This window comes from Haliaeetus leucocephalus, unplaced genomic scaffold (assembly GCF_000737465.1).
Source record: "Haliaeetus leucocephalus isolate CR32 unplaced genomic scaffold, Haliaeetus_leucocephalus-4.0 Scaffold933, whole genome shotgun sequence".
NCBI lineage: Eukaryota > Metazoa > Chordata > Aves > Accipitriformes > Accipitridae > Haliaeetus > Haliaeetus leucocephalus.
The window spans coordinates 1,069,903-1,082,173 of record NW_010973369.1 but is presented as its reverse complement, the minus strand read 5'-3'; the positions used below and the strand labels follow the sequence as shown (position 1 = coordinate 1,082,173).

The following is a 12,271-nucleotide window of genomic DNA, read 5'->3' as shown; positions in this document are numbered from 1 at the left end:
CGCCCCCGGGATCCCCCTTCCGAATCATCCCCGGCGACGTGCACGGAGGAGTCTCGTGTGTCCCGGGCCCGGGCTCCGGTTCTTACCCCGTCGAGGTGACGGGTTTCCGGCTACGGGTGCAGCTGTTCTGCGGATGGCGGGGGAGGGTACTGGCACCCACACCCACGAGCAAAGTTCACATCACCCTCCCCCGCGGAGTCTGCCCACCCCTGGGGCCCGGATGAGACACCGGTGGAGAAAAGGCGGGGGATTTGGGGCTCTGGGGGGTGTCCCAGGCTGCCCCCCGACGTCCCCCCTCCCCGGGGGGGTGACGGTAACTCCAGCCTTGCCCGGGCTGGTGGCATCCCCTCGCCGCAGGGGCAGCCCCGCAGCGGTGCTTGTCAAGGAGCTGGTGGGCGTCACGGGGTGCTCAGCCTTGCCGGGGTGCAGCCTTAGTCTGCTGTACTGTGGGGGCAACGTTCTCGGGGGGATGTTGGGACTCTTGTACCGTGTTTGTAAGACTGGTGGAGGGAAGAAGGGATGAGTTTGGGATTGTGCCATCTCCCTTGTTGCAAAGTTGCCCCGAGACTGTGGATGAGGCCATCCGGCAAGTCGTGAGGCTTTGGGCTCTGATACTGCTCGAGGGGTCCAGCTCGCACGGAAAGATTGGGATGTTGCAATCCACTCTGTTTGTTTGCTGGATGATTCACGACATTTTGTGTTTACAAACACCGAACAGCTGTGGACCTCAGCAGCTTCTTCAGCACTAGTTGATAACGCCTTGCAGGGCAGCACAGAGAAAAAGCTCTGCTGGAAGCAAAGCTGCACTTGACCGTGCCGGCAGCAGGACTGTGCAGCCAGGGGGGAGGCAGGGGCAGAGGGGACAGCAGCCGGAGCTGGGAGTAGTCCCGCCACACCGAGAGAGATGATAGTCCACTCACGAGACACGGCACAGGCGGCTCCCACCATCAGCATCTCCCACATGCAGGACGCTGATAACCTTCCTGCTGCATGAGAAAGCATAATTAAAAAGGAAAAAAAAAAAATCCTTCCAATAAACCCCCCCAACATTTAAAGACTAGGCCTTTCCTAGGGCCCAGAGATGTTGAAGCTCATGGGCAAAGCGTGGAGCATGAGTCTCCGCCAGGCACCCAAAACCCATCTGAGCCTATCCTAGGGTTTAAACCCTCTGTGCCCCCCACGATTTGCCCCATGCATCCCCGGGGGACCCCGTGGTCGAGCACGGTGGCCAGCAGCCCCTTGCTGCTGCCGCGCAGGGCTGTGGGCCAGCACTGGCTCCTGGCCTGGTGCTGCTGCCAACCCCGACCTGCCCGGGACGCAGCAGACAGGGTGTTTTTTCCACCAGTGCGTGGGATGCGGGAGGCATTCACAGCGATGAGTTAAATCCTTTGCTGCGGAGCAGATCCTGACACGCAGTGCCCCTGCGCTGGCCTAGCAGGTTCTAGGCTTTAAAGGATTTTATGCTGGATACTTTGGCAGTGGCTGCAATTCCCCTGCAGGACAGCCAGCACGGAGCAGTGCCATGATTTCCCTGGATTCCTACATCTTTAAATATGCCAGTAACATACTGCATGTCCGTGACCGATCATACCACCTCTCCGTGCCTCATTTCTTCATCAGCAAAGAGCAAATAGAAATGCTGCCTTGCTTAAGGGAAATTAATACAGTTAATTAACGCTTAGCCCTTCTAATATTCAAGGGCCTGCTCTCTGGAGCCCTTGCACTGCAATATCATCATTACTGTGAAGCATAAGCAACAGTTAGACCAGATGTTTGCCCACAGTTAATGTTTCTTCCATCTGGGGAGGGGAGAAAAAGGCAACCCCAACAGCCGGGCAGGAGCAAACGGCTGGCAGTGCTCTCCCTGTCCCTGGGGAGCCTCGGCCAGGCGCTTCCTGGGGTGATGCAGGGTTTGGGACACAGCTGCTGCACCAGCTGCTCTCACTCTGCTCACAAAGGCTGGTTTCCACCCCCCACCACCCTCCCCAATTCATGCCAGAGCTTATTCGTAGGGAGCAGGCTGTGCTCTGCCCCCCTTTCCCCTGAGCTGCCACGCTGCCTGGCTGCACTGCAACTTCTCCAAGGCTTTTAGTGCTGGCAGCGCTGAAAAAGGGCAGTTGCAAAGACAAATGAAAGGCAAATATTGGTGGGAGAAGGAAGGGCAGGGGCTTTTCTTGCATACATATGAGGGAAAGCAGATGCACCCCGTCTCCTGCACAGCTGCAGCCTCCTCCCAGTCTCACCAGCCCTGCTAAGGAGTGGAGACGTGCTCCCAAGATTAGCTGTCTGGCGGGTGCTGCACAAAGATAAAAGTCCTGTCTCCATGGCCGCACTTGGTCATGACAGGATCAGGAAGGCTATTCATACACTTTGTACCCCAGCTGGATTTACCCTGCAGCAGTCACCGAGTTCAGGTGGGTCTTGGCTGCCTTGCCCATTGGGACAGGCTCAGGCCAAGGGGTGTCTGCTGGTCCCTGTGCTGAAGGAAAAGCACAGACCGGGGCTGCAGATGGAGCCGGAGCTGGTATCTACATTGCAAAATCATCTCCTGGCAGTGGGAGCAGACAGGAGGAGAGCTGGCAGGATGCAAACCTGCATCCCTGTGCTCAGTTAACCTTAGCACGTAGGTGTCCCAGAAGCACATTTAGTGTCCTTGTCATCTGTAGTGAGGTCCTACTTTCAGCAGTTCCCACACGGACTGCGCTGAGCTGTCACACTGGAATGACTGCGTTGCGTGAAGGGAAGCGCGACTTCCCCCAGGGTCTCCTGCCAATGCTCCTGCCCCCAGCGCTTTGGTTCAGGTGACAGCAAGCCGACAGTGTGGCACACTCTTGCTGCAAGAGGACCTGCGGAGCGGACAGGCAGCTGGGGAAAGCCCAGAGCCCCCACAGTCCTGCGATCCTGACCTTATTGCCCTCCACCTGTCACCTTAACCATTGCCTTCTTTGTATGGGAACCGAAGTGATTTTCTGATAGCACAAATAACTAAAGCTTGCTTGCAGCACAAGGGAGACCATCACTGGTTTGGGTGTCTTCTCTCAGATCCCGGTCCCAAAAGCTAGGAACTGCCTGTTCCCTTGCATCTTGTTACAGAAGACTACACCAGCAGCTCTTCTCCCAAGACATCAATCAGGTCAGCTACTTTCTTGGATGCTGGGCACAACAGATTCAGCAGTGTTATTTCGTTCTCTCGTATGATGGCATTTGTTATTAGAGCTCACAAAGTAGAAGCAACAGGGGCATGGAGCCCACTTGCCCCCCGCTCTGCTCTTCACAGCCAAACAGGGCGATCTTGTTCCAGCTTCCGTAAGACAGAGTAGTACAAATGTCTGGTTTCCCCGCCAGCTGCTAAAAGCCACTCTGTTCGACAAGGGTCTTCGACCTCCTTCACTCAAGGCCTGCAGAGGAATGGAGAGGCTCAAGTGTTTCTCTCCTTGCACAGTGGCACATTGTGCAAACAGCCTGGTAGTCATCAAGCAGTACATTTGGGAATAAGCCCCTTGATGTTGCCTTCTGTGCTTTAGCCTTTACTTAGACTTAGTAACTAGCTAGTCCAAGTTCACTTCCCAGCAGGTTCAGAGCATGGTCACTGGCACTGTGAACCCAAAAGGAACGTAAAGTGTCAGAGCAAAACCTGTAGCTCGCTCAGAGCTTCACTTAGAACAGAAGAAGGGCTCAGGTACAGTAATGATGTTTTGAGAGGGGGGAAAAAAACCACTTTAAGATAGGACTGACATCAGTTTGGAGGTGTTAATTTGGCTTCTCATGGGCCTGGGCTGGACACTCCAGTATTACAGCAGCTACAAGGCAGGAGGTTTTGTCTTACAGCTACTCAGCACTCCCCTCGCAGAGGGACCTTCTTCTGCTTGGGATCAGGACCTCCCTTACCTGCCTGTGCCGTAGGGAGCTCTTCACACAGGGACTGCTTTATCTCTACTACCACAGCTGCTACCTCTATAGCATATTCTCTGTAGCTCTGAGCTTGGAAGAGACAGAAAAATCATCTATATACATCCTTATTTTGTCTTAACTATTTGTGTATGTCCTTATTTTGTTCAGCTAACCGGCAAAGCAGGTTCGGACTTGTGTCCAGTGCTGCGTACCTATGCCCTGCTCTGGCAGATGGTCCTGCTGCAAGCTGTCTGCCCTAAAGAGGAGTATTTGGGCAAGGACCAGGCACACAGGCTGAAGCCAGGACTCCACCTGTGAGTGGGGCAGTCACCAACAGAGCTTCCTCCAGCTGACTTCTCTTTGAACACTTGCATGCTCTCTGCAACCACTCGCACACGTTCCTGGCGGACTGCAAGGCACCAAGGAGCAGTCTGCCCCGTAACCATGTCACCCCAGGAATACCCAATGGGACAGATGGACTCTTTGCTAGCTGCAATGCAAGAGCCAGTCACACTCCGTCCCATTTACACTGCATTTGAGCGTCTCTAGTTTGTACGTGCTACAAACCTCCCAGCATAGCCCCAATTTGAGTCACTTGGTCTGAAGACACAGCACGCTAAGCAATCCAAACAGCTATGGCATAGGAAAGTTCATGCTTAAAAAAAACAAAAAACCAAACCAAACAAAAAACCAGCCACCCCAATTTGCCTTTGCAGCTAGGATCCTTACCCGAGCAGGCCAGTGTTGCAGTGCTTAAATCTGATGGTGTGGTCAATGCAGCACTGGCTATTGCCTCCAAGCTGGTAACAGGAGGGCACAACCAATGCCAACAATGCACTCCGTGCATGACTTCTCTACATACAGGGCTAGTAATGTGCAGTAATTAAGCATTACTTCATATATTTTAGCTTAATAATGATGACAGTAGAAAAAGACAAAAAATTAGGTTTTTATTACTATTATAGAAAGCACAGTATTATAATATTCAAAGAGTGATTATACAGAAATAATCTGCAAATGAGTTTAGCAGAAAGTCTTGGATTGATGTACTACACTGACTGCACAAGGAGTCACCACTGCCCCCCTTTTCACATATTTTAAAAATCAAAAACTGAGACATTCCTACAAGCATTCTGATCAGCATAATTACAAGTTACCTGAGTTTATGTTCTTAACTTTATTCTACGCTGTCAGAAAACCAGGGCCTGGATTACACAGCAATTATGAACACAAAATATATACCAAAACCAAGGGTAATAATATTGTATTATAGAGCATTTAATTTTGTTTTTCCCCCTCCTCACTACCAGTCTCATAAGGAAATGAGACAGATGAAAATTCCTCTAAGTGAAGAAAAAAAGTTACCTCCTCCAACAATCTGGTATGAACACACAGGTTGAAAATTCAAGATTAGCACCCCTAAATATTAACAGTGGCAGACAGACATTAAGCTGGATAGCATTACGCCTTATTTTCTCTCCTCCCTTATCTGCTGGATTTCAAAACCAGCCTCAGAAAACCAAACACGTTCTGCTCAGGTTGGCGTAATCCAGGAAGACAAACACAACCTGAGAAATAGGAAACAGCACGTGGCTTGGGGTACTATCTGAAGGTCATATTTGTGCTGACACACTGAAAAGGAATTTGAGTCACAGCAGTTTCTCCTGTGTACGGGTATCTGCATGGGGTTCTGGTTACTCCACTACCACCAGCCATCCATGACAGCTCCCAGCTGGCTGCAGAGCTTGGCATGCACAGGGGACCCTTTGCAGTCACAGGGGGTCTGCACGGACACTGGTTTTGGTCTACTTCAGCAGTCAGAGATCATCCCTGCACTTCTGCCCACCCAGCTCGGTTTAAAGCAGAGCTTGAATACGTATGCTACCAGGGCAAGAAAGTCTCGCAGCACCAATATCAAAGCTCTTTTGCAGCCTGTCCCTCCTGGCCCAGCGGTCCAGAGCAGGGGTGGTTATTGCCCAGACACATGGATGGTGACCAGGACAAAGCACGCCATCACGCTGCGAACACAGGTTCACATCTTACAGCAGCAGCAACCTCCATAAGCACTTCTCTGTGGCACTAATTGGACAAGCACAGGTTTTTCTTTCAGAAATATCCTCCCCTTAGCTGGAAGGATCAAACACAGTACAGAAAACCTGAGCTAAACCAAATGTCATGCACCCATTTAATTTTCACCTTTGTTAAATAATGTAATTGTCCCGGAAATGGTTCTTCAGCAATCCTGATGGGCAGCGCTAGCATACAATCTGGCCTCCAAAGAGAAGTGAAGCACAGTGGGTATGCTAGGGCAGCATGCAGCGGCAGTAAATAACCCTGAGCTTGCTTTGTTCCTTCATAAAATAAATGATTAATAGCTCACTATAGCCAGTCTACTGTTCAAGGCTTGCTGAAAACTTTTGATCAGTTTGATTTGTTAACCTTTAAAACTGCCTCTAAAAGAGGCTTAAAAACTGGAGAAGCATAATTTTAAAATGAACACTTCAATTTCATCCAGTAATCCTAATTTTTGACAAACTGAGCTAAGCATCAAGACGCTCTGCTCCTTTTTAGAGGCACTCAGCATCTCACAGCCAGGTGTCGAGAAAGAAATAACAAGGGAAAATAAAGTCGATGGTAGACAAACAAACCCACGTTCATCTTAAAATTCAAAACCGATCAGGGCTGGGGGCACTTCTTTGTGATTCTTAAGCATTTGGCTGATTCGCAGGTGGCTTCCCAACTGCCTCTATTTCTTCTGGTTTTAATGCTAATAAAAAAGGAACACAAACAGGGGACACAATTCCCCACACAATGCAATGGGGGAGGGCAGGGAGGGTAACTTATGTATCCGAAAAGTCTGACTCAGACAAATTACTTCTAGTTCACTTCCTTACTACACGCCCGCATTGTTCCAACACCTTGGTAGCATAAGGGGTTCATCCCCAGCTATCTGGTCACAGAAACAGCAATGCAGACTAATGCCATTAAAGAACTGTTCCAATTACTTCCCTGGGGAAAGAAGTGACTTGCAGCTTAACATCCTGCCCCAACGCAGCAGGAAAACCAACCGTCCGCAAACACCCGGCTAATGGCTGCTGCTATAGGGGACCTGCTCCTGGGATGAGCTGCAGTTTGTCATCCAGGGACGGCAGCTGGGTCCTGGATCAGAAGTACAGATGGTTGGAGGCTCGGGCACAATTTGCTTTGAAAGTGAAGTTGGTGATAGATTCCCAAGAGAAAAAGGGCATTTTGAACTAAGTATGACTGATGGCCGCTGCTGCCAGGTTGATACTAGAAACTTGCTATTGGCTTGTTTTTGCCATCTAGAGAGGACAGAGATACTACAGTAGTGTAAAAAGAACAGGACAGGTCACTTGTCCTTCATGTGGCCAGAGAAGCACTCCACAAGCAGCCACATGGTTGCAGTGGTAGAACTACTAGCAGAAGAAAGTAATTTTGCCTCTAAGGGAATCACAAGCCTTTCTCAGAGAAAAGAATGCCAGCTATAAATTAAAAAGGTTAAAAACTTACAGACACACAGCTCACATAACCAGCCTGCACCATCTTTTGCTACGATAATTATACACGGTCAAGGATTTGTAAGTCTAATAGTTTTAGGGAGAAATTCTCAAGCCATAGCTGTCAGATTGCGGAAGGGTTTTCTGAAATCCCATTAAAGCTTGCAGGAATTCAGCAATATTAGCAGAATACTAACATTCTTACTTGGAACAATATTGAGGCTTCTGACATAAAAATAGAGTGCTGCACTTGCACTGCTTCAGATATCCAGCAGTGGTGCAAATAATGATACGATGTTTATAAAGCAATCAGACCTCACCTGTAGCTCCAGTATTTTTTCTGTACTTGAATCTTTAAGCTTACCTCCACCAAGCAAAATATTTAACCATGAAGAAACAAACCTAATTCCTAACTCATAGCTTTCCTGGGGTCTATCTGATTAAATACTGATCAGTGTTCAAATTCAAGTGTTAAGTACAGACTGTAACAGCAGGTGAAGTTAAATGTTAAAGGTACCACAGATAGTTATTATGGCAAAGCAGTATCTTGGGTTTTGGCCACCAAACATGAGTAAGTCATGGATTTGCATGGCATGAGTGCAATGAAGCTTCTGTCTCTATACTGTAAGATCTCACAGTGAATGTAGTTGGACTCGCCCTTAGATTCAGTACAAGAGCCAAAAGATTGTACTCCTACTCCACCTGAGCCACTCAGGATGCAATTCAATCCCAAACATTCCAGCACCATACAGACTATGGGGAGGGGAACATTTCACTCTCCCTCTTGCTGACAGACAGTGGAGAAATAAAGAGCAAAGCAGCGCTCAGAATATGTGTAATAGTAGTAAAAGAGCTTAGGAGGACAAGGAAAAATTACTTAAGAAATTGAGAATTTTTTTCTGCTCAGAAGCTACCTGAACTTAAATGTACTGTTTCAGTCATACCATTGAATATGACAAATTGCTAGAGCCTAGTGTGTAAAGAGACTGCAAAAGACAATGAAGAACAGCATCAGCAGGATTATGAAATTACATGGTCAGATCAGGATGGAAAAGCGGATGGGTACAGGAAGAGCGAACAAAACAGTCCTGATTGACCCAAAAGGGAATGGTTAGCACAGGGAACTTAACGACTCTCTTGCAAATATCACCACATAAAACCAGTGTGTCAGGAATTATTTTAATGTACATCATTCAGTGAATGGTATAGTGTTATAAGGCAGTGTAAGCACTTTGCACTGTTAACAGTTTGAATTTATTAATTTTAAACCAGTTTTTGTTCTCAGCTATCTAGTCAATCTTCTGTTAAAGCCCAGCGTGTGCCGCACTGTATCTGGGGCTCAGTAGTGTATTTTTAAGAGGAAGAATAAGATATATTCATCTGCGGCCTCAACCTGGCTCAGCAACAAGCCCGCACAAACTACAGGTACATTTAAGTTTGAATACAGCTACCAAATGCCACTGCTGTGGAGGGTAGATTCTGGACCCAAGAGAAACCCATGTGCTTATCTTCCACCAAAATAAAAGTGCTTGTTAAAAGCATTGCTTGCTTCTACATACAAAGTACCCAGTGTGATATCTGAGGGCGTGCAATGTGCCTCAGCCTGTTTTCAAAGGAGTCTAAGTTGCATAACTGTTTTTGGTATTTAGTTCAAGCAGCTTTTAAAAACTTTACAAATAAGTGTAAAATAATTCCAGGGTATTAATTAGCGCACTCTGCGTAGGGACAGATTCAGCCCAAGTGCATGAAACTGAGCAAAAATAGTCCTTCCACGCCTGACTTACCAGGCTCATACCAGACAATCTTTAACAGTTTTATTCTCAAACATCTTATTGTCTCCCCGAGGGAAAACTGCAGAGAAACTCTCTTAAGGAGCACACAACTGTCCTTGTAATAGTTTAAACAAGATTTCCAGTCAGCTACAGAAATCAAGAAATTATGTCCCTGCTTTCGGATCTGAGCAGGTCCCCCACTCCCATCACACCACAGCGAGCACAGCAGCACAGAAAAATGCTTCTGTCTTGCAAGCATGCAGACGATCCCTAGAACATTTTTCATCATTAGACAATCTCTCCACTTACCATCAGGCTGTCATTTTGTAAGTACATTTACTGTCTTTAAACACAAAAAACCCTAAAAGCCATACTTGCAGGGAAAATAAGGCCTCTTTTTAAAAAAAGACTGCAACAAGTTTCCGTGGAGTATTTACTTGCTCTAAACAGAGCCAAGAGAAGACTAATTAGAACATTTTGGCCAGGATACAAGAGGCAACTCTGCTTGACAGATGTGATTTTTTTTAAATTAACCAGTCAAAAGCAATAGAATAACCTTCTCTCTTAGCTGCTGGAAGGTACCATCCCATTCAAAGATGTTTTACAATGAACCACCTACTTGCTGTCTGTTCTTTTGTTATAAATGAGAAAGTCAGAAATGTCATGCCATACATTACTATCGTCATATAGGTAGGTCATGGAGGACTGCAGAGAAGGCTGCAGAGTTTGCCGGTGGTATTCAAAGAGCCAGAGAACTGTCCCCCATATCAGAGCAGCGACAAGCGGAAAGGGATCCTGCTTTGGCTGTGGGACATAGCCCTTTTCCACTGCCAGCCGAGACAAGCCGAACAGGATACGAGAAAGCAGGTACATAATGATCTGCATGAAGAGAAAACCCAAAGAACATTACGTCAATAACCTGACTAGATATACTAGCCAGGTTAAGTGATTAAGAAATGATAAGCCAGGCAAAAGGGGCAGAAACAATTTACCCAACTGAAAAGCAAACAGGTTGTAGGTTCACATATCAAGCAGTCTTTATAAATGGAGATGTTTGTGTCTTCCCTACATCCTCAAACTCCTACTTCTCTGCTGGTGCTCTGATTTAGGACAAGTTACACTTCATGCAACACATCTTTGCAGTTGCACAACTTTTGTCTTTGCTCACTTAATGCTACTCACAGAGCAGCCCTGCTAACCTGCCAAGCAGATACAAACTCAGTAGTCTGGATGCATCCTAAAACCAGACTGAAAGTATGTTCTTGCAAGGCATTGCACAACACCACTTTTGATTAATCTGCATCTGTGTGTTTTACTGACTGATTAATCTGTGACTGTGTTAACAACCAGCTTTAAATCAAACATCCCCTGAGCAGCTTTTGTCAGGTTAACCAGTTAAGTGTAGCTCAGTAACCGATTGTGCTCTACACTCACAACATTCAAGCTAAAGGGTTTAACCTTGCGAGTAGGCAGAGTAGGAGCACACAGTCAGTTACCACAGCTCAGATGACAGGTAGGGTAACCAAATGGCTTTGGATTGTGTGACTGCCTGCCTGCCTTCCTAGGTATATGAGTGCAGCTCTGCAGGTAAACCTGGGCTTTTAGCGCTCAAACTGCACACACCGTTCACGAAGGCACACAACCACCTCTAGAATTTGAATGCAGAGCAGCCAAAACAAGAACTTGTGCAAAGAGGAATATGGTAAAAGAGTAATGCCATGTGGTAAGAACCACCAGAAACATGCCAGGCTATACCAACCACTTCCCGGCACATGATCATCCAACTGTTGGGCTTTTTTGTCAAGGAAACTTTTAAAGAACGCATTTACCTGGCTGTTGATGGGATTGTTCTCACCGAACACTAGCCAACCCCCAATGCAGGCTGCAAAGAAAGAATGAAATGGAATTTGTTTCCCCTGTAGTCGGGACTGCAACGCCATCAGCCCCTTGTAGGTGGACACAAAATACGCCAAGTTCCGGGAATGAGTGTACGTAGCCTGAGCAATCGATTTCAATTTCTCTCTTAAACTGAAGAAAAGAAACAGACAATTAGCAGAGCAAAAAGGCAGGACCACTGCAGTCACTCAGCCTGGATGCTACGCCCCTCTGGCCTGCCCATCTAGACGGATAGCTGGGGCACCCCATGGGACATCTTGTGAGGGAAGAGAAATCCCTTCACCTCTGGCTCACTCATCAGAATACAGCTCTACTTAGGCTGCAGACTGTGCTTCTGTCTAATTCTATGACTAGTCAAGCAGCCTTTTTTTTATTATTTTTTGCCTAAGTGCAAACCTCTGGCATAAGCGGGGAAAGCCACAACGCGCACTGCTATAGTTTGGCTTCCCTCACTTGAACGGAGAGCAGAGTGCTGCTGTTTGCATCTGGTAACTTCTCCTCTGCCCATTGGTTCTCATCAGCCATTCTATGAGTGGTTGACCCCCATGAGTATGTATATTTGTGTGTGCATATGAATTGTCCTGCTTAGTTCTCAGAACAACAGGCTATGGACATGGCTCACATATCCTTCTGCTCTTTAAGCCCTCTGGTAACATGAAAAATTGAATGCTTGAATGAAAGTGTTCTAAGCAGTAATGCAGAAATACAAAACTAGGGTTCATACCTTCCGCTCTTGAATAGAAAAGTCATCACCAGGGCATGCGGGCCACGAATTTTTGCTCCATAACTGGAAAAGTGAATAGATATTGCAGAATTTTTGTATTATAATATGAAATGATCGTATTTCTAATCTACTGACAACCAAAAGATGCTACTTAAGCATCTACGTCTTATTTGTAAGTCAGCCCAGTAGCAGCAGCACACCAGACCAGAAGGAGTCCAGGCCACAGGCTTACCGGAACACACACCCCAATAAGCCAGGCCCAAAGGGGACCCCAAAACCAGTTAAAACCTCACCTACGGGTGAGAGGGAGGGAAACGCCTCTCCCGAACCTCCACCACAACAGCCCCGGCCTCCTTACAGGCAAGGAGGACACACGGCGGCCTTCCCGCGGCTCTCGGGGCGACTGGGCCCCGACGGAACCGAGACAGCACCCCCTCCCCCTTTCCCCCCGGGCCCGGCGCCCGCCCCCT

General features: G+C 47.6%; 1 protein-coding gene across 2 annotated transcripts in view; it reads right to left on the bottom strand.

Moving 5' to 3' along the window:
- Nucleotides 1-693: 693 nt before the first annotated feature.
- Nucleotides 694-12,271, bottom strand: part of PXMP4 (peroxisomal membrane protein 4, 24kDa) — an 11,748-nt gene continuing 170 nt past the window's right edge. Inside the window, exons 2-5 of one of the 2 annotated variants that reach the window (XM_010584053.1) lie at nucleotides 11,802-11,864; nucleotides 11,011-11,209; nucleotides 9,854-10,060; nucleotides 694-986 (exon numbers count right to left, since the gene is read on the bottom strand). In XM_010584053.1, coding sequence (XP_010582355.1) covers nucleotides 948-986; nucleotides 9,854-10,060; nucleotides 11,011-11,209; nucleotides 11,802-11,864 — 508 coding nt within the window. In that variant the 3' untranslated portion in view covers nucleotides 694-947. Of the gene's footprint in view, nucleotides 987-9,584; nucleotides 10,061-11,010; nucleotides 11,210-11,801; nucleotides 11,865-12,271 lie in introns of those variants that run through there. The other variant, XM_010584052.1, reaches the window with a different exon arrangement.